A 22,869-nucleotide genomic window follows, 5' to 3' on the forward strand; every position below is an offset into this window, starting at 1 on the left:
AGGACACAGGACACATGCACAGGATACAGGCAGGCTGCACAGGACACAGGGAGGCATGCAGCTGCAGATGGGCATTGTTGACCCTCTTTTTCCACTTACAGTAGCTGCTGCATTTCTCACCCTTGTCTTATACTTGGGTCAATACGTTTTCCCCAGTTTTTTGTGGTAAATTAGGGGCCTTGACTTATACTCGGATCGACTTATACTCGAGTATATACGGTATGTCACATTAGACCAGTGTTTCTCAACTCCAGTCCTCAAGGCGCCCCAACAGGTCATGTTTTCAGGATTTCCATTATCTTGCACAGGTGATTTGATCAGTTTCACTTCCTTAGTAATTACCACAGCCGATTCATCTGAGGGAAATCCTGAAAACATGACCTGTTGGGGCGCCTTGAGGACTGGAGTTGAGAAACACTGCATTAGACGGCCAGAGACAGTTCGAATCTTGGCCAATTTATGTATGGGCATTGGGCAGGCTCAATGTACCCAAGTTGATCGACCAGCCTGACAGATTTTACATGCGATTATTGTTAGCGGTTATTATATGTCCCAGGCTTGGGCCTCTCTGTAGCTCAGCACACCCTCCCCAGGCAGCAGGCCTGGGAGGTCAAGAACCTCAGCAACAAAACCTCCTTACCAAGCAAAACCTAGAAGGCAAAAAGGCAGTATAAACCTTATATTGATTGACTAGGGCGATATGGATAGTTATGCAGTGGTGGCCAGTCCAGAAGGGGCGCAGGCCCCCCCCCCCCCACCCCGCTCAATCTGCCCTTCTAGCCTGCACAATCAAACATCATGTGTGTGGCTGTGCACTGTGCGGACCATCTCTACCAGGTCCCTCATCCCCTCACAAGCATGTGTCCAGAGCCCAAGGCCCCAGTTGGCCCATTTCATGTTGTCCTCGGGGAACAGAGCACTGGGCCCTGAACCCTCTCACCCTGCGATACCAGCGAATCAACACTCGGGTTCCAGCTTCCTGCCCTGGCCAATCAGGACAGGAGGCCGAAGACCCAGAACAAGGAAAGAAGACCAGGTCAACATAGAAGCCGTGGTGCCAGACACCAGGGAAGCCCTGACCAATGGAGGGCTCTGCCTGTAGGGTTTGGACCTGGAAGGGCCCGCCCGCGCCCCCCCAAAATCCCCCAGCACCAGCCGCCACTGTATTCATGAAGTTTAAAATTTCATAACTCAGGTTATTAGGGTCCCCCAATTATTGCCTCCCCAGCAAAAAGCAGAAGCAAACAATAACTCCGAGCTTAAAGTGGAGCTCCACCCAAAAGAGGAAGCTCCACTTGTTCGCACCCTCCCCCCTTCCACTGCCACATTTGGCACTTTTTGGGGGGAGGGGGGTGCTAGTACCTGGTTTCGACAGGTACCTGCACCCTCTTCATAGCAGAGGGAAGACACACTAAGGAGAGTGCTGCTCACCCTATTGTAGGCAGAAAAAATGGGAAGGGTCCCCCAGGGGAGTTTTTAGGCAGCTAGATAGATAATGAGAAAATTAGGCATTAAATAAAGAATAAAAATCTTTATTGGAGGACAAAGTAGATTATTGAATGAGTGTTAAAATATAAGCTCAAATGGGAATATGCCCATGCCAAATACAGGAAATAGCAAACATAAGGGGTTATACACAGCATATATTAATGACTATTGCATAACAGTTACTGACGCGTTTCGACCCATGATGTGTGGGGTCTCTTCATTTTTGCATACATTATATCTTGTTTTTAAACAAATTTGATATGTTATTATAAATCTTCTTTTTCTTAGCAAACTCATCCTCTGAAGAGACCCCACACATCATGGGTCGAAACGCACCAGTAACTGTTATGCAATAATTTATGCTGTGTATAACCCCTTATGTTTGCTATTTCCTGTATTTGGCATGGGCATATTCCAATTTATTTAATGCCTAATATTCTCATTATCTATCTAGCTGCCTAAAAACTCCCCTGTGGGACCCTTCCTATTTTTTCTCACTCCCACTTCTGGGTAAGTGTACTGTGGCGATCTCCAAGTATTTCCGGCCCCTCCGCCTCCCCCCTGCTGCCTTCTATGACACACACAGGTCCCAGGAGACAGCGAGACCATTCAGAAAGAGCAACATGACTCGCACATGCGCACTAGGAAACTGGCTGTGAAGCCTCAAGGCTTCACTGCCAGTTTCCCTTAGCGAAGATGCTGGTGCTTGCCCCTAAAGTTGATTGAAGAATTGGTTTGGGGTGCCGACATCACTGGATCCCTGGATAGGTAAGTGTCCTTATATTAAAAGTCATAAGCTACAGTATTTGTAGCTGCTGACTTTCAATTTTTAGTGGGAGACTGGAGCGTCTCTTTTAAGGAAAACCTGCAAAAGAATACCAAACTATCAACCCAGCTGTAGCTCTACCCTCATACGAAACGCTAAGTAGATGCCTAGGATTCTTTTCTTTATAACTGTCCCGCAGCCAGGCACATAATTCTGATCATTCTCCAGACTCATTAACTGGTCTAGGGGTATGCTTTTTTGGATCCTGATGGTTGCCACCATCAGGAAAAAAACTTGAACCATAAGGAAATGCCAGGTAGCTCCTGGAGTAGATGGCATGTAGGCGGAATGTTTATTATTTATGTTGATAGGACCTTTATCTTAGATTAGATCTTAGCTTTTGTGTAGCAAGGTTTCTCCTAAAAAGCTTTTGTCTCAGGGGTGCTATTTTGGAGGTTTTTTTTGGTGTTTTCCAGATAATCAGTTCCATAATTCTACAGGGTTGGCAATACAGTACAGTATATAGTATGAAAAAAAATGTGCAAACAACACTACGCTAACTAGTAAGAGGGGAGCAGCTACATACAGTGTGACAAAAACAGTGCAAAGATAATGTGAAAAATGTAGCGCATAGTGGACATACCCAAATTGACAAAATGGTGAAGATAAATTAAATTAAAGTCCAAAAAACATAAGTGCATTAACACAATAAAGTGAACTAAACAGGTGATAAACAAAAGTCAATAAGCCGAGGGGCAAATGAATAGGGGGTATAATGTCCCACTGTGTGTAGCCACGAATACAATCACTGAGGATGGTGGTTGTTCCAAATGTTGGTAATAAGCTGTGTTGATCCGTAGAAGAAAACCACATCAAACGGAAAAGGGCATCAATGAATGAATGATAAGTATAAACTCTTACCAGATCCAATGGACTCCCCTGTCAGCGACATGGAGTCTTGAAAGCAGTATGCCACCCAGGGTGTATGGAAAGGTATCCCGACAGTCAGAACCTCTGAGTTGAACTCCACGGAGACTCCGGGGATCACAGGGTAGATCGTCGCGGTAGACACACACGATGGGAATCTGGCAGATGTGATGTACCACGTGTAACAGAAACTAGGTATTCACTCCCATCCGGATGATATGTGGAAAGAAAAAATGTGCTTCCACAATGTGCAGATAAAAAAGGTATTTTTATTGCTTTCATAGATGATGGAAAAAGTATGATTCAGACAGCCAGGCAGCAGTCCTCAGACTGAGAGGTATATAGTATGGTATTGCCAAACTTGAGGGCTAATTGAGATTGGGATCAGGTAAGCTTAAGGGGGGCTGGGGGGAAACTGCATGCAGAAGATTTTTTACCTTAAGGCTGCTTTTACATTGCAGCTGCCTGAGCATTAGCGGTAAAGCGCCGCTAGTTTTAGCTCTTTGGCGCTGCTATTTGGGTGGTAGCAGGGCACTTTTAACCCAAAAAATGATGTAGTGTTGCGGCGCTTTCAAAGCAGTTTTCAGCCACTTCGGAAGCGCTACACATTCATTCCAATGGGCAGGGGCTCTCTGGGAGCGGTGTATACACCGCTCCTAAACCGCCCCTAAACCGCCCCAAAGATGCTGCTTGCAGGACTTTTTCTAACGTCCTGCAAGCGCACCGCCTCAGTGTGAAAGCACTCGGCTTTTCACACTGGGGTGGCAGCGGAGGCAGTTTTCAGGCGCTTTACAGGCGCTATTTTTAGCACTAAAACGTCTGAAAACTGCCCCAGTTTGAAAGGGGTCTAATGCACAGAATGCATTAAGGTAAAAAAAAAAAAAAAACCTTCTGCCTTTAGAACCACTTAAAAAAAGTCCCACAATGTAAATCCATAGTCAATCACATTATTCATAGATGCAGATCCTCAACAATCACAATGAACCATGTCTACCAACTGCCAAGATGATCCACTTCCATTGCTACTCCTTGCTAAATGACAGATTCCTGTCTGACAGGGATGGTGGCTGATGCCTGCTCACTGACAACCAACCTGAGCAAGAAGCAGCCACATTTTGCAGCGGTAGAAATACTGCTGTTATATCTATCACTTCCTGTTGCAGATGGAGCTTCAGCTTGGTGAGTAAACCCCCTATTTAGTTTGTTCAATGATGAACTTCTGCCATTGAAAAAGACAGTATGTACTGCAGCACAGCCGGTTGCTTTCTGTGCATTTCCTTAATTAAAAACATTTTTTTTCAAAGAATAAAAGGTTGTTCTGTGATTGGACAAGATATGTACGAACATCATAATCTCCCCTTCTCCAATCACAGAATGCCTTGTATTCTTTGAAAAGGATACATTTTCTGAATGGAGAAGCTGTTCAGTGATCGCTGTGCTCAATCCTCAATTGTCAGTTTTAGTGGCAGAAGTTCAGCAATGACATCACCATCAGGGGGGTGCGTGATTCTAACAGGAAAGGGGCAGCAGGCACCCGCGGGGCACACATCATTAGAGGTACGTTATTGGTTGCTAATGCCCCAATGTTGTTTTTGTCCGGAGTTCAGCTTTACTATATAAATTCTTTTTTTCTATAATTTTCTATATATAATATATGACCTCTGTCACAGGCTTTATTTCAGTTTTTTTAAATTATGATACACTGTAAGTATGTAATACAGTGGCAATTTTGAATAAATATTTTCGTACACATAGAGATACTGCATGTCTGAATTTTCATGTACAGCACATCACAGCAGCATTGTGGTGTGAATGGGGCACATCAAAAACAATTGCTTTCTGTGTGCCTGGTGTTGATCAGGTGCAGAAAAACGCAATGCACATAGTGTGAACGAGCCTTAAAGCGTATGTAAACAATAAATTTCTCTTATTTGCTACTTGTTCTGTTAAATATCCCATTGAATGTCTTTTATTATATCCTTTGGTCAAGTGCAAAAAAAAAAAAAGTTGTTCATCCATCCAGGAATCTTGTGAGCTGAACTTTCTATGCCTCTGGACTGTTATCAGTTACATTGTTCCATAGGGTGATAATGTTGCTCATTATGGTTGTCATCCTAACAGGCCTCATTTACACCTGCATCTCTCTTTGAAAAGCGACCTGGTGAATCGGTTCTCACAGAGTGGTGCAGGTGTGGCTGACAGGCATTCAGAGGGTGATATTGTCACCTCCTGAATACCTGCGTTTTTTGGGTTTTTTTTGTTCTTACAGCCAAACAGACTTTTTTTAGTGGGTAAACTGCAAGACTGCATTTTTCTTGTAGTTGCGGTGCGGTCCTGCTCACCTGAATAGGTCGTGTTTGGCGGTGATACTGCCCATTGAATGTGACCGGGGATAATGTTTGCCAGCACATATCCACCTCCGTCTGGCTCCTTTTGTGGCTTAAAGAGGAACTCTACTCCCCTGGGGTTAATCATTATATAAACGCCTTCTTACTTGGTCTGCTGGGGTGAAATCAAATTGTAGCACCCTGGCCCTAAACAGGGCTGCTAATAAATCTAGTTGTGCTAGGTGGAAACTAGCCTGGCTAATTGATAGTTTGATCCGCTAATTTCTGTCCTAAGTCTGAGTTTAATTGGTAGTCTCTCTCTTCTGTCAATAGGTGGCACTGTTGCCTTTGGCATTAGGATGATGGATTACAGTGAATTCAGGTGAAGGGTAAATGAGTTGTGTCAGCCAATTAGCAGGAGTTTCTTTGGCCGCTGTGGATGCTGGGATAGGCTATTTATTCGGGAGGAGTCAGGTGATCTGAGGTTCTTCCCGCCTGGGGCTGTGGCCTGGTGTGTCGAGTTAATCCTGGTTGCTAGGCCTGAAGCCTATCCAGGAGGTCTACTGACTGCTAGGTCTACGTAAGGCCTATCCGGTAGTTCAGGGTTCCGCAAAAGGAGGAGCAGCAAAGGTTAAGCCCGAAGCCTGGGGCTGAACCGCGTGTGTTAGAGGCTCAGCCTAAGGGGAGCCTGATCGTTGCTGGAGATAAAGGAGAAGCAGTTGCCACTCCTGTTACCAGAGGCAAGTTTGGAAGGGATGAAGTTCTGAAGGAGTACCAGAGCAGACGCTTCACTATCCAGGGACAGTGAAGTAAGTGGGAAAGCTTCAGTGGAGATTCATCCAGGAATGCAGCGGGTAGCTGTGAGTATAGCTTGAAGATAAGTATAGCGGTTAGCTGTGGGTGAAGTTCGAGAGATCCAGCAGGTAGCTGAGAGTCCAAGAAGTCTAGTGAGAGATGCCGAGCTGAGCTTGAGGATCTACAGTGGGATACTGTGAGTTAAGCTGGAAGATCTACAGTGGGATACTGTGAGAGAAGTTGTTGCTATAGGAGACAGCAGTTTTTACAAGATACAGATTGTTGCATTCAGCTTAAAGGCCTTTTATCTGTATTGCTGTCTTCCTAGTTCTATTTTTGTCTGCGGAGTTTGCCTAATAGCTATTGCATTTGCCTAAGGGTATCCTATGCCCTAACCCTCTGTCCCACCATTCCTGTTAAGAGAAATAAAACTTTTTGTTCATTTTTACAAAAAGTGACTGGCGCCCAATCTTTCTATCTTGCACCACACCCACTATGCCTAATAACCTGCACCCTGAGGAGGAATGTCAGTTCACCCTGGCTCTGGGGGTCTCAATCAGGCCCTTGGAAGTCGGAGAGACCGCTACACATACACAAGCACCCATATTTGCGTGCAGCCGGTGCCAAGAGGTTAATGCAATGAATGTATTAAGGTAAAAAATGTTTAGGCTTTAGAACCACTTTAAAGTAAAAAACCTCCTGCCTTTACAACCACTTTGAATTTGTTAGCATATCTAAATCTGCTAGTAAATCTAACACTCCTCTCCAGTGTTGCCAACCTACCAGATTGAAATTTACTGACACGACTGGCACAGCCAAGTTTTTACTGGCATTTCCAAAAGTTACAGAATTACAGTTTTGAGTGCAATTTCAGTATTTAGGCTACAAACAAGTACAACATACAATTATCAATGTGATTTAAGGTAGATATTAGGGCAAAAAGCTCAGGGACAGAACAGGACTCAGGGACAGAAGGGCAAGAAATTAGAACGGGCACACACACATGAAATTGATTCTTATGCCCTGTACACAGGACCGGTTTTCCCGTCGGAATAAACTCTGAAGGTTTTTCCGACGGAATTCCGCTCAAGCTATCTTGCATACACACAGTCACACCAAATTCCGACCGTCCAGAACGCGGTGATGTACAAAACATACGACGGGACTAGAAAACAGAAGCTCAATAGCCAGTAGCCCATAGCTTCCGTCTTGTACTTGCTTCAGAGCATGCGTCGTTTTTGGTATGTCGGAACAGCATACAGATGATCGGTTTTCCCGATAGGAATTGGTTCCGTCGGAAAAATTTAGAACGTGTTCTCTTTCTAGGTCCATCAGAATTTTCTATGTAAAAAGTCTGATGGGGCATACACACGATCGGAATATACGATGAAAAGCTCCTTTCGGACTTTTTCTGTCGGACATTCCGCTCGTGTGTACACGGCATAACAGTGACACTGTCAGCAATGTGCAGCAGCACAGATCACCGCATGGAGAGAGTGACAGTCTCTCTCCATGCCGCTTAGTCCCTTCAGTCCACTCCAGTCTAAATAGCAGTGACAGTTCCAGTCCCAGCCTCCCTGCACATGAGGCTCCGCCCGCTTCCCTTGGCTCCCCTGCAGCATGACATTACACAATATGCTCAGGCACCACCTCTGCCAGGCTCGCCCCCACCAGCACTGCCCGAATACACTGTAACAGGCACTCAGATGGTCTCGTCTGGCTCTGGACTGGAACAGCACATGCGCAGTTTCAAGCTGAGCGTCCCAGCCATATTTTTTACTGGCAACTTTTTCCTGTCACTGGCATTTACTGGCAGGAGAAAAGTGCCCCTTTTTTACTGGCTGCCAGTAAAAATAATGACAGTTGGCAACACTGCTCCCCTACCCCAGACTGACAACGCTGCTGTCCAAAGGTGCCCCCTGTGTTACTGACCAGATCACCAGGTGAAAGCAGAGAGAATAAAATAATGCAGCCATCACATCTAATGATTGGTAAGCTGCAATATATTACATTTTTGGTTTTGGGTTTAAAGTGGTTGGAAAGCCTTAAGGTGAAACATTTTCTGTGCTGCAGCTGCCCCCCTGCCCCCCAGACTTCCCTCTTTCCTTACCCGAGCCCATCCGATCCAGCGATGTGCATACCTCCCAACTTTTTGAGATGGGAATGAGGGACACCTATCAGCAAAAGTATGTAGACATAGGACACCCCCCTTGCCACGCCCCCTTAAAGGAGAATTGTACAAAAAAACAAGATTGGTTAAACCCACAAGTGCTTTTTTTACCACTACTATTCCTTTATATTGGCTTCTGGAACTTACAAATTCAGCAATTTAGAAATCAGATGAAAGGTTTAGCACTGGGAAACACTTTTTGATAAATAAAAAGTGCATTTTATATACAACTATATAGATCAGACCAAAATGAGGGACAAATGAGGAGGAAAGAGGGACAGTCCCTCAAAATCAGCAACAGTTGGGAGCTATGGATGTGCACAAACGCAGCACCTCACTGGACAGATTGATAGCAGAGGGAGCGATGGGTTCCCACTGCTGTTAATCAAATCCGGTGACACGGAAGCGGGGGGGGGGGGGGCGAGCCCTGCTGTCTGTGTCAATGAATGCAGCAGCGGGACTCAAGAGCGAGCCTGCATGGGTGCCCCCATGTAAAGCTGCCAATGAAGAGGAGGGGCCTGGAGCGCCAGCAGGGGACCCTAGAAGAAGGGATCAGGGCTGCTCTGTGGAAAACCATTGCACAGAGCAGGTAAGTATAGGCATGTTTTTATAAGCTTTATAAACACTTTAACCACTTGACCTCCGGAAGATTTACCGTCCCCTTCCTGATCATACCATTTTTTGCAATACGGCACTGCGTTACTTTAACCTCTTGCCAACCAGCCGCCGCAGTGATACTGCAGCAGGTTGGCTCGGCTGCACAAATTGCTGTAGATGTACGTCGGGCTCATACACGGCGATCTGTGGGCGCGCGTCTGCCCCCATTGGCCAGTGGGGAGCCGATCAGGGGGTCCGGCGGACTCTATGTCTGACGGCCGCCTGTGATCGTTCCCCGCAGTGACAGAACGGGGATCTGTCATAGTAAACAAGGCAGATCTCCGTTCTGTCAGGGGGTGACACACAGATCCTGTCTTTCTGCTATGCAGGAATACGGATCTATGTGTTGCTCCAGGGAGCCCATCCCCCATACAGTTAGAACACACACTGAGGGAACACATTTAACCCCTTGATCGCTCCTGATTTTAACCCCTTCCCTGCCAGTGCCATTAGTACAATGTCTTTATTTTTAGCACTGATCATTGTAATAATGTCACTGGTTCCCAAAAAAGTGTCAATGATGTCAGTTAGGTGTCCGATCTGTCCGCCGCAATGTCGCAATCACGCAAAAAATCGCAGATCACCATCATTGCTAGTAAAAAAAAAAAAAAAAAAAAAAAGAAAAAAGAAAAATGTCATACATCTATCACCTATTTTGTAGACGCTATAACTTTTGCGCAAACCAATCTATATATGCTTATTGTTTTTTTAGGTTTTTTTTTTACCAACAATATGTAGCAGAATACAAATTGGCCTAAACTGATGAAAAAATTAGATTTTTTAAAATTATTTTATTGGGTGTGTTTTATAGCAGAATATAAAAAATATTGTTTTGTTTTTTTCAAAATTGTCTGTCTTTTTTTGTTTATAGCGCAAAAAATAAAAACCGCAGAGGTGATCAAATACCACCAAAAGAAAGCTCTATTTGTGGGAAAAAAGGACATTCATTTTGATTGGGTACAACGTCACACGCCCTCACAATTGTCAGTTAAAGCGACAAAGTACTGTATCGCAAAAAATGGCCTGGTCAGGAAGTGGTTAACTGACAATTGCGGAGTCGTACAATGCTGTACCCAAATAGAATGTATGTCCTTTTTTCCCACAAATAGAGCTTTCTTTTCGTGGTATTTGATCACCTCTGCGGTTTTATTTTTTGCGCTATAAACAAAAAAAACCCGACAATGTGAAAAAAAACACACACACAATATTTTTACTTTCTGCTTTAAAACATATCCAATAAAAAAAAGTAAAAAATCTAATTTCTTCATCAATTTAGGCCAATATGTATTCTGCTACATATTTTTGGTAAAAAACAATTCCCAATAAGCGTATATTAAATGGTTTGCACAAAAGTTATAGCGTCTACAAACTATGGGATATTTTTATGGAATTTTTATTCATTTTTTTTTACTAGTAATGGCGGCAATCAGCGACTTATTGGGGGACTGCGATATTGCGGCGGACAATCTAGACACTGACACTTTTTGGGGACCAGTGACACTAAGGCTTCATGCACACATGACGCTCCAAGAAGTCTTTCTGGATGTTAGATTGTTGGCAGGAGAACGTTGCTTTAAAAACGCGCTTTTTACATCGTTTTTTAGACGCGTTTATGCGTGTTTTTAAGCGTCAGCTTTTTTTGGGTGTTTTTTTTTAAATTACACCAGCTTACATTCAGCGCTGCAATGTAAAAAACGCTGAACACTGATAAAAGCGTGTAGAACCACGCGGCTAAAAAAAAGACTCTCCCCTTGTCCGCCGCGGGGGGAATCTTTTTTGAGCCGCGTGGTTCTACACCTGACCACTGACCTTTCGGGTGAGCAACTCGTCTTTTATATTATTCTGCTGAACTATAAGTGTATAAGCTTTTCAAGTGTAATTTAATTGATATGTGTTTTATTCAATTATTTGGATTATAGATTACTTCTCCTGAAGACGCAGTGTGTGTACTGCAAAACTAGTAGAGGAAAGGTCAACCTTTGAGACATATCTCATCAACGGGTATCTCTTAGGGGCGCCCCGAGTATTTGTTTATTGATTATTTCAATTTTGCTTTTAAAAATCACCCTTGTATGTTTTTTATATGTAATAAATAATTATTTTTATATATAAACCAGGTAGTTGTTTATCAGTACCGAGATAATCCACCATAACTACTGGGGTGGGAATAATCGTATAGTCAGCCTCAGCAACTGCCCAACTTCCCCACCCTCCCCCCTTTTTCTCTGGAAACTGTTATAAGACTGTTGCCATAGGAGACAGCGAACCTACATATGCAGAAGTGGTGTCCTGCTCGGTGCCTTTCCCTGCATGGCTGTCTAACTATAGAAGTCTCGGAGTCTGCTAATTACCATTGCAACTACTAAAGGGTGTCCTGGCCCTAATCCTCTCTCCCACAAGAGAAAATAAATTTCTTTGCATTCAAGAAGTGTCTGGCGCCCATCAATCTATCCTGCATTACACCCACCATGCCTTGTAGCCCACTCTATACAAAAGGATGTCAGCTCTCCCTAACTCTGGAGGTTCTCAGACCAAAGGGGATCCAGGACCTTGCTACAAAAATAATATATATATTTCTTTAACCTCCCCCCCCGTCCACTTGTGCTTGCACGCAGAAGTGAATGCATATGTAGGTTGAGCTTGCATATGTAAACGGCGTTCGAAACACACATCTGAGGTATCGCTGCGGACGTTAGATTGAAAGCAATAATTCTAGCACAAGACCTCCTCTGTACCTCTAAACTGGTAACCTGTAAAGATTTTTAAAGCATATGGAGATTTTAAAGTACCAAAGTTTGGCGCCATTCCATGAGTATGCGCAGTTTTAAAGTGTGGCATGTTACGTATCTGTTTACTCTGTGTAACATCATCTTTCACATTATGCAAACAAATCGGGCTAAATATTGTGTTTTTTTTTTTTTTTTTTCATGAAAGTGTTTTTTCATAAATAATTGCGTTTGAAAAATTGCTGCGCAAATACCGTGTGACATAACAAATTGCAACCATCGCTTTTATTTGCTAGGGTCTCTGCTAAAAAATAAATTATATATATATATATATATATATATATATATATATTAGAATGTTTGGGGGTTCTGGGTAATTTTCTAGGTTTTTTACATGTAGGAGAGAAATGCACAAATTGGCCAGGTATGGAAGTGGTTAAAGCGATAGTAAACCGCCGCCTCTTTTTTATTTAAAAAAAAACCTGCAAGGCAGAGTTATAATGTGCGAGTAGCTAGTGCTGTCACCACTGACAGGGCTTCCATCTTCACCCGGTCTTCCTTCCAGGTTGGCGGGCTCCAGTCCTTTGATTGGACGAGCTGTGATGATGTCACTCCTGCGGAAGGAATAGCATGGGCATGTCGTTCCTTTAGAGTGCATGCCCTGATGACGTCACCGGCAGCTTCACAAGTAAATATCTCCTAAACGGTGCACATTTAGGAGATATTTAATGTACCTATAGGTAAGTCTTATTATAGGCTTACCTATAGGTAAAAATCAACCAAGGGAGATCACACTCACTTTAACACCTTCCCGTCTGGCCTATATTAGAATGACGGCCGGGCGGGGGCTTTATTGTTCTGACTGGACGTCATATTCCATCCTTCAGACTTGGCCACACGTGGTGACACACCACATCACCGATCTCGGTAAAGAGCCTATGACGTAGGCTCTTTACAATGTGATCAGCTGTGTCCAACCACAGTGTAAATAGGAAATGCCGGTTATCGGCTTTCCTCTCCTCTCACTGACAGTGCGCGAGGAGAGGAGTGCCGATAAGCGGCTTTCTTTACAGGAGAGGTCTTCCCCAGCGGTAATGCCTGTCAGTGCCCATCAGTGATGCCAATCAGTGCCCATCAGTGTTCCCTGTCAGTGCTGCATATCAGTGCCCATCAGTGCTGTATATTATTGCCTCCTTATCAGTGCCCATCAGTGCAGCCTATCAGTACCCATCAGTGCAGACTTATCAGTGCAGCCAATTAGTGGCACTTTATCAATTGCCCGTCAGTGGCACTTCATCAGTGCCCATCAGTGTGGACTTATCAATGCAGCCTATCAGTGCAGACTTATCAGTGCCCATCAGTGCAGCCTATCAGTGCAGATTTATCAGTGCCCATCAGTGCAGCCTATCAGTGCCACTTCATCAGTTCCCATCAGTGCGGACCTATCAGTGCAACCTATCAGTGCCACTTCATTAGTGCCCATCAGTGCGGACTTATCAGTGCCCATCAGTGCAGACTTATCAGTGCAGCCTATCAGTGCCACTTCATCAGTGCCCATCAGTGCAAACTTATCAGTGCCCATCAGTGCAGCCTATCAGTGCCATTTCATCAGTGCAGCCTATCAGTGCCGCTTTATCAGTGTGGACTTATCAGTGCCCATCAGTGCAGCCTATCAGTGCAGATTTATCAGTGCCCATCAGTGCAGCCTATCAGTGCCACTTCATCAGTTCCCATCAGTGCGGACCTATCAGTGCAACCTATCAGTGCCACTTCATTAGTGCCCATCAGTGCGGACTTATCAGTGCCCATCAATGCAGACTTATCAGTGCAGCCTATCAGTGCCACTTCATCAGTGCCCATCAGTGCAAACTTATCAGTGCCCATCAGTGCAGCCTATCAGTGCCATTTCATCAGTGCAGCCTATCAGTGCCGCTTCATCAGTGTGGACTTATCAGTGCCCATCAGTGCAGCCTATCAGTGCCCATCAGTGCAGACTTATCAGTGCAGCCAATAAGTGGCACTTTATCAGTGCCCATCAGTGTGGACTTATCAGTGCAGCCTATCAGTGCCATTTCATCAGTGCCCATCAGTGTGGACCTATCAGTGCCCATCAGTGCGGACTTATCAGTGCAGCCTGTCAGTGCCATTTCATCAGTGCAGCCTATCAGTGCCACTTCATCAGTGTAGGAGAAAAATTACTTATTTTCAAAATGTTATATCAGAAACTAGGAAAAACTTTTCTTTATTTTTTTCACAATTTACGGTCTTGTTTCGTGTTTAGGAAAAAATAAAACCCCCAGCGGTGATTAAATGCCACCAAACTAAATCTCTATCTGTCTAAAAAAAAATGATAATAATGTAGTTTGTGTACAGCATGGCATGACCGCGGAATTGTCATTCAAAGTGTGACAGCGCTGACAGCTGAGACTTGTCCGGGGCAATTGCCGGGTATTGTGGAGGTTAAGATGACATTTCTGAATATTTGGAGTTATTATGATTTTTCTTCTTTGTCTTCTCCTGCACAGACCTGGTATATGAGGGGAGTGGAGTGGGGGAACACGGTGTGTGGAGCAGGCCTGTGACTTTTCCTCCACATACAGGAGGAAGAAAGGGAAATGAAGTAAAAAAAAAATGACATTTTGTAAAAGTTCCCCACTTCTACACCACGTGACTCTCCCTCCTCAAGGAACGAAAAATAGTCCCCGCTGTGGAAAAAATATCCTTCCGCCCCCAGCCTCGAATCCCTCCACTTCTCCCCGGACCCCTCTCCCCGCCCGTCCCCGGAGTAGGCTCCGTCCAGCGGGGGGTGAGGTGCCGCTGAGGCCGGCTCGGTGTGGGGGGGTTGCAGAGCGGCGTTTGCCCGGTGGTGGATGGATGATGTGGCGCGGACTATATTGTACATGAAGAAGAGGCGGAGGGATCTGTGAGGATAGTGGTGGAGGAGGCGGCGGAGGGATTCGCGGAGCCTGTTCGCTGTCTCTCGTAGGGAAGCCATGATGGGAGCCTGAGCGTGTGACGGCGGAGACATGAGACGCGGCAGGCGGGCTCCTGCACCGACCACCCCGGTCCTCCCAGCCGTATAGTGACACGTCCCCCGGAGAAGGCCTGACACGAAGGGATTAAAGCGCTGGCCATTGGAGGAAGGAGCCGCGGACTGCCCCCCCTCCCTCCTCGGAGGATCACGACACCACCGAGCAGTGGAGAGGAGGAGGGTGGAGGGGAGACCCGGACTTGTCCCGAGTGGCGCTCCATAGAGTGACAGGGCAGTCGGCCCATTGTTGGATATACGGTGACTGAGGTGTACGAGGCGGCCCCCGGACTAGGCCGCATCCCCTCCCCCTTCCCCCCTCCCCTCTTCCCTCCCGGCCGGACTCTGGCCTCCCCCGGCAGCCCCCGGAGCGGCCGCAGCAGCAGCCGGAGGAGGAGGGGGCGCAGAGGGGAGCCCCAGGAGGCTGACCCCCGATCTGGGCCCATAGCGGGCCCCCACCAGCTCTCAGCCCCCCTCTCCTCCTTCTTCCCCACCCCCCGGCTCCCCGACATGACTGCCATCATCAAGGAGTTCGTCAGCAGGAACAAAAGGCGATACCAGGAGGATGGATTCGACTTGGACTTGACCTGTATCCCTTTTTATATGTGTGTGTGTGTGTGTGTGTGTGCTTCTCTATGGGGGAGGGGATGGATCCCGGGAATGGGGGGTGTCAGTGCTGGCTTCTGATCTTTATGGGAACACAGTCTGACATACACACCTTCTGGGGTGACTATGGGGTGTCATTTCTTGAAGTTTCCATAGAAAGTCATGTCAGTGGGCTCCATGTTGGGATTGGCTGCATGTCTCCTTGTTTCATGTCAGTGCTGATATACAAGGCTGAGGCCTGGTGCTCAGGTGTGCAGATTTCAGGTGAACCCACCGTCCTCACCGGGGGCGTCCTCACCGGGGGAGCCTCCAGAGGCTGCTGCTGATTTACCTCCATTGGTACAACAATGCCGCTTGTCAGAACAAGCAACACGACACCCATCAGTCTTCTAGATGTTTGTAAGGTTGTCTTTGAGACCACCAGTGTAACTGGGGGGGGGGGGGGGCGCTGCTATTCCCACTGACCACCAGTGTAATTGGGGGGGGTATTCTTGGGGGGGGTATTCTTCCCTGTGACCACCAGTGTAAGTGGGGGGTATTCTTCCCACTGACCACCAGTGTAATTAGGGGGAGTATTCTTCCCACTGACCACCAGTGTAATTAGGGGGAGTATTCTTCCCACTGACCACCAGTGTAATTAGGGGGAGTATTCTTCCCTGTGACCACCAGTGTAATGGGGGTATTCTTCACTGTGACCACCAGTGTAATGGGGGTATTCTTCACTGTGACCACCAGTGTAATGGGGGTATTCTTCACTGTGACCACCAGTGTAATGGGGGTATTCTTCACTGTGACCACCGGTGTAATGGGGGTATTCTTCACTGTGACCACCAGTGTAATTAGGGGGTATTCTTCACTGTGACCACCAGTGTAATTAGGGGGTATTCTTCACTGTGACCACCAGTGTAATTAGGGGGTATTCTTCCCTGTGACCACCAGTGTAATTAGGGGGAGTATTCTTCCCTGTGACCACCAGTGTAATTAGGGGGAGTATTCTTCCCTGTGACCACCAGTGTAATGGGGGGGGGGGGGGGAGGGTATTCTTCCCTGTGACCACCAATCTAAGTGAGGGGGGGTATTCTTCCCACTGACCACCAGTCTAAGGTTGAGGTGGGGGTATTCTTCCCACTGACCACCAGTCTAAGTGGGGGGTGGGGGTATTCTTCCCACTGACCACCAGTCTAAGTGGGGGGTGGGGGTATTCTTCCCACTGACCACCAGTCTAAGTGGGGGGGGGGGTGGGGGTATTCTTCCCACTGACCACCAGTCTAAGTGGGGGGGGGGTGGGGGTATTCTTCCCACTGACCACCAGTCTAAGTGGGGGGGGTATTCTTCCCACTGACCACCAGTCTAAGTGGGGGGTGGGGGTATTCTTCCCACTGACCACCAGTCTAAGTGGGGGGTGGGGGTATTCTTCCCACTGACCACCAGTCTAAGTGGGGGGTGGGGGTATTCTTCCCACTGACCACCAGTGTAAGTGGGGGGAGGGTATTCTTCCCACTGACCACCAGTGTAAGTGGGGGGAGGGTATTCTTCCCACTGACCACCAGTGTAAGTGGGGGGAGGGTATTCTTCACACTTATCACCAGTGTAAGTGGGGGGGTATGCTTCCCTGTGACAACCAGTGTAAGTTGGGGGTATTCTTCCCTGTGACAACCAGTGTAAGTTGGGGGTATTCTTCCCTGTGACAACCAGTGTAAGTGGGCTGAGGGGGTATTCTTCTATTCTTCCCACTGACCACCAGTGTAAAGGGGGGTGTGGGGGTGGTATTCTTCCCACTGACCACCAGTGTAAAGGGGGGGATGGTATTCTTCCCACTGACCACCAGTGTAAAGGGGGGGATGGTATTCTTCCCACTGACCACCAGTGTAAAGGGGGGGATGGTATTCTTCCCACTGACCACCAGTGTAAGGGGGGGGGTATTCTTCCCACTGACCACCAGTGTAAGGGGGGGGGGTATTCTTCCCACTGACCACCAGTGTAAGGGGGGGTATTCTTCCCACTAACCACCAGTGTAAGGGGGGGGGGGGGGGGTATTCTTCCCACTGACCACCAGTGTAAAGGGGGGGGGTATTCTTCCCACTGACCACCAGTGTAAGGGGGGGGTATTCTTCCCACTGACCACCAGTGTAAGGGGGGGGTATTCTTCCCACTGACCACCAGTGTAAGGGGGGGGTATTCTTCCCACTGACCACCAGTGTAAGGGGGGGGGTATTCTTCCCACTGACCACCAGTGTAAGGGGGGGGTATTCTTCCCACTGACCACCAGTGTAAGGGGGGGGTATTCTTCCCACTGACCACCAGTGTAAGGGGGGGGTATTCTTCCCACTGACCACCAGTGTAAGGGGGGGGTATTCTTCCCACTGACCACCAGTGTAAGGGGGGGGTATTCTTCCCACTGACCACCAGTGTAAGGGGGGGGTATTCTTCCCACTGACCACCAGTGTAAGGGGGGGGTATTCTTCCCACTGACCACCAGTGTAAGGGGGGGGTATTCTTCCCACTGACCACCAGTGTAAGGGGGGGGTATTCTTCCCACTGACCACCAGTGTAAGGGGGGGGTATTCTTCCCACTGACCACCAGTGTAAGGGGGGGGTATTCTTCCCACTGACCACCAGTGTAAGGGGGGGTATTCTTCCCACTGACCACCAGTGTAAGGGGGGGTATTCTTCCCACTGACCACCAGTGTAGGGGGGGGGTATTCTTCCCACTGACCACCAGTGTAAAGGGGGGGGGGGTATTCTTCCCACTGACCACCAGTGTAGGGGGGGGGGTATTCTTCCCACTGACCACCAGTGTAAAGGGGGGGGGTATTCTTCCCACTGACCACCAGTGTAAGGGGGGGGGGTATTCTTCCCACTGACCACCAGTGTAAGGGGGGGGGTATTCTTCCCACTGACCACCAGTGTAAGGGGGGGGGTATTCTTCCCACTGACCACCAGTGTAAGGGGGGGGGGTATTCTTCCCACTGACCACCAGTGTAAGGGGGGGGGGTATTCTTCCCACTGACCACCAGTGTAAGGCGGGGGTATTCTTCCCACTGACCACCAGTGTAAGGCGGGGGTATTCTTCCCACTGACCACCAGTGTAAGGCGGGGGTATTCTTCCCACTGACCACCAGTGTAAGGGGGGGGTATTCTTCCCACTGACCACCAGTGTAAGGGGGGGTATTCTTCCCACTGACCACCAGTGTAGGGGGGAGGGGGCTATTCTTCCCACTGACCACCAGTGTAAGGGAGGGGTATTCTTCCCACTGACCACCAGTGTAGGGGGGGTATTCTTCCCACTGACCACCAGTGTAAGGGAGGGGTATTCTTTTCTTCCCACTGACCACCAGTGTAGGGGGGGTATTCTTCCCACTGACCACCAGTGTAAGTTGGGGGGAATTTCTTCCCACTGACCACCAGTCTAAGTCGGGGGGGGGGGGTTCTTCCCACTGACCACCAATGTCGGGGGTCCTCACTGATCTCCACTAATGGGAGTATTCTTCCCACTCCTCCCTGGTAAATTGGTTTGTACAAGAGGTTTCCTGAGAACGAAACATTATTGTAAAATTGAGGGGCTGCTGATCTAAACCCTATATTGATATTTAATTTGCGAAATACTGTGTATCTGAAACTATTACCATAAGATGTTTATGAAAATACCATTTCACATTTATTTTCATTCCTTTTTTATCCTTGTTTGCAACACAGTACTGCTGATTTCCTTTGGCCCTTTTCAGCCACTTCCTGTCTACATGCACATATTTGGCTGCAAATCATTACTCAGGACTGGCTGCCTGCCGGTGACATTGGCTGATCATACCTGTGTAATTTGTGTGGTGATTGTACATGAAGAATCAACAGGGTGTGCAGGTGACAGTGCAGGAACACAATTAGAAGACAGTTGTTGCCTGTAACAGGAAGAGGCTGAAGAAGGGTCTTCATGGTGGTGTTACCAGGTATACTTCTTATATGTGATACAGATTTATAAAGAGTGAAATCTTTTGAATATCATTAACATGTTTAGGCTTACTTTGAAATTTTAGTAATTTTTTTTGGATTGACCTTTTATACCAAAAGCTTGTGCAGTTGAGCACTTACATCACATAAGGTGATCTGCCCGGATCAACGCAAGGCTGAACACAAGGGCACACAGAAAACCGTTGTTTCTAAGTGCCCACTTAACACCACACCATTGCTTTGAGGTGTAGTGTGCTGTATAAAAACGCCAGTAATTTTACCCAGCGCAACTTGTCACACTACACTGCGGTGATAGACTTGAATGAAGTATCATTTTGTGTGTGTTTTTTTTTTTTTTTTTTTTTTTTTTTAATTATTATTCAAATAGAGTATACAGTGCAATGCGTTGTAACAAAACACTATACTATACTGTGGCGTGGAGGTTGGTGTGAATAAGGGCTTCTCATGATTGTGCCGATAACCATGTTTTAGGGCTCTTTCACACGAGGGATCCGTATGTCCGTTTTTCATCCTTCCGTTTTCGGATGAAAAACGGACATACATGTATCCCTATGGAGCGTCGGATGTCAGTGGTGACATGTCCGCTGACATCCGACCCCGCTCCGATCCGAAAAGTGTAACGGAGGAAAAACCTACTTTTCCATCCGTGATCTCATCGGGTGACGACGGACACTACGGTCCGTCATCATCCGATCCCCCCATAGGGGAGAGCGGCGCTCTGACAGGTCCGTCGCTGCACAGCGTGCAGCGATGGACCTGTCATCTTTCTGCTCAGCGGGGATCGGCGAAGCGATCCCCGCTGAGAAAGCGGGTGTTCACGGGGCGGATCATCACTGATCCGCCCTGTGTGAAAGAGCCCTTATACATACCTTTTTAATATATTTTTCTACATTTGTCTTTAGATTTGCTTCCTAGAAAAAAAAAAAATGAGGCACTTGTAGCAGAAGACCTAGACTTCTGCTGAGTACTTCATTTTTAAATGCTGTGAAAAATATTAAAATTGTTTCGTGTAACAAAGTTTTTTGGGGTAGCATGGCAGGGTTGAAAGGATTTTAGGTATGGTTTATATTTTGCAGTTGGTTCCATCTTGCGTTAAAGTTTCCTTTCGAGTACTGCAGTTGTTAATATTTAGCATTTTATGAATGGTTTGTGCTATAAAAGATGGAAGCTTGAGTATTACTGGGTGCTTTTAGGATGCTGTCAAGTCTTTTGTAATGCAATCAGCATGTCAGGTGCCATAGCTTTCTTAGCGAGGGTTTCATGTTGAATGGTTGTATCTTATGGGTATGACTAATGCTGGTTTTTCTAGTGGTCTAGTGATGGGCTAGAAATATTAAGTAACTCAAGTGTTTCACTGATTTGGTTTTAGAACCTTGCTTGTGGACTACACTAGGCCTTAGTTATTAAAGGCCTCTGCCATGTCAATGGTTCATTATGTGCAGAAGATGCTCTAGTTGTGGAACCTTTATTGCATTTTTTTTTTTGTTTGTTTAGCAGTATTTTGTATAATTTTTCAATCAAGGGCACACACATTTTAGCATTGCAGAAGGACAGTATTAAAATGAAGTTGTGATAATGACAGATATCTTTGTTGTGGTTCCTTAAGTAGGAGGTTTTTTCTTTCAGTATATCGGGAGCATGCAACATTTTACTAATTGAGTTTTAAAAGGGTTTGTCTGTTTTGTTATGCATTGAAAACAATGATAGGGAATTGTGTTGGTTCAAATAGGGTGGTAAGTGGCCACTGTACAGTTTGCCAGCGTATTACGTTCTGAAGAGAACTTCTGTACAGGTGACAGTGGCTTTTGACAGCTTCAGATGTACTAGTTAGTAGGACCTTTTTGAAATGGCACCACAAGATTGTTCATACAAAGTAAGTTGGACAGCATTAATATCAGTATTGACTGATCAACAATGGGTCTTTGCTCTTTTCCTCGATGTATAGCTTTCTGAATATCCATACATAGTTAATTGTTCACCCACATGCTGTGTTCAGTCCACTGAAGATTGATCTGGGTCATCAGCTGAACGTGGAGCCCTCCACTGTGTATGTAGTAATGGTCCTAGAACCTAGAATAGATCATTACTTGCACTTGGTGGTTAGGGCATACTGACTTGAAACACCCCTAAAGCTCATTCTTAAGTATTTTATTTGCTGCTGTTTTTCATAAACGTTGAACTTAGTCTTTTTTCTTCTTTTTTTTATTGTTTTTTGTTACGATTCTTTTGAAATGGTGTAATATCCATTTTTATATTTGTAGTGTTAAATGTTCTAAGTTTTTAGTTTTGTAGTCAACTGTTTTTTTTTTTTTTTTTTTTTTTCCAAATTGAGGAAATATATATTTTCTTTTGATTGCTGATGTTTACTTTCCATACATTTTCAATTTGTGTGTGTGTGTGTGTGTGTGTGTGTGTGTGTGTAAGCACATGGCTTTGAGTAATGACTTAGAATGTAGAACTAGTTTTAATAGTATTGTGCTAAAATGGCAAATGTTGCTAAGAGACAGCCCTACCATTCAAACAGGAACGGCTCAGTCACACAAATGTCTCTGTATATAATAACTTTCATATGCAAGCTGGGCACATTTCTACAGCCAGATTCCTAGGACCTTCATATTGACACATGCTTTCTTGTGCCAGGCTAATAGTTTCTAAAATGTTCCACAACTTAGGTATAATGCACCCTTGGTCATAGAAATGTTTACAGTATAAACTTTATCCCTTTTCAGTGCAAGTTGCCACTTGATGGTTAACATAGTTATTTTACTATAGTAGGACAATGGTACAGTACTTGTACTTTCTGAATAAAGGTTTGCTGTATGTCTAGAATTGATTCTGGTAAGGTTTAATGTCTGTGATATGTTGCTGGATGACTGCATAGCAGTTTTTAAAAATTCATTCATTGACTAGACCAGGGGTCTCCAAACTCTCTAAACAAAGGGCCAGATTACTGTCCTCCAAATTTTACGGAGTGTGGACTGCGGTCATTGGGAGTAGAAATTATCCTCGCGTCAGTGGGAAAAAAATACCAATGCATCTTTAGTATTTGGGAGGAGGAAAGGTGCCCCATCATTGGTGTCAGTTTGAGGAATAATGCCCCATCATTGGAGTCCGTGGGAGAAATAGTGCCTCATCATTGGTGTCAGTGGGAGAATTAGTGCTCTGTTGTTGGCGTCAATGGGAGAAATAGTGCCGCATTGTCAATGTTAGTAGCAGCAATTAGTGCCCCATTGTTGGTGTCAGTGGAAGTAGTAGTCTCTTGTATCACTGGAAGGAAAAGTGCCCCAAGGGCTGGATACAGGCAAGCAAAGGGCCGTAGTTTGAAGACCTCTAGACTAGACCATGTCAAGCGGTTCTAGTTTACTGCATCTGTTAAAGTAGCTCATTGATGTGAGATAAGTCACCTAACCCAG

The 22,869-nt window shown here is 46.0% G+C and overlaps 1 protein-coding gene across 1 annotated transcript in view; it reads left to right on the forward strand.

Moving 5' to 3' along the window:
* Positions 1–14,707: 14,707 nt before the first annotated feature.
* Positions 14,708–22,869, forward strand: part of PTEN (phosphatase and tensin homolog) — a 120,835-nt gene continuing 112,673 nt past the window's right edge. Inside the window, exon 1 of the mRNA XM_073596349.1 lies at positions 14,708–15,473. Within this exon, the coding sequence (XP_073452450.1) occupies positions 15,395–15,473 (79 nt within the window). The 5' untranslated portion in view covers positions 14,708–15,394. The remainder of the gene's footprint in view (positions 15,474–22,869) is intronic.

This window comes from Aquarana catesbeiana, linkage group LG08 (genome assembly GCF_042186555.1).
Source record: "Aquarana catesbeiana isolate 2022-GZ linkage group LG08, ASM4218655v1, whole genome shotgun sequence".
Lineage (NCBI taxonomy): Eukaryota > Metazoa > Chordata > Amphibia > Anura > Ranidae > Aquarana > Aquarana catesbeiana.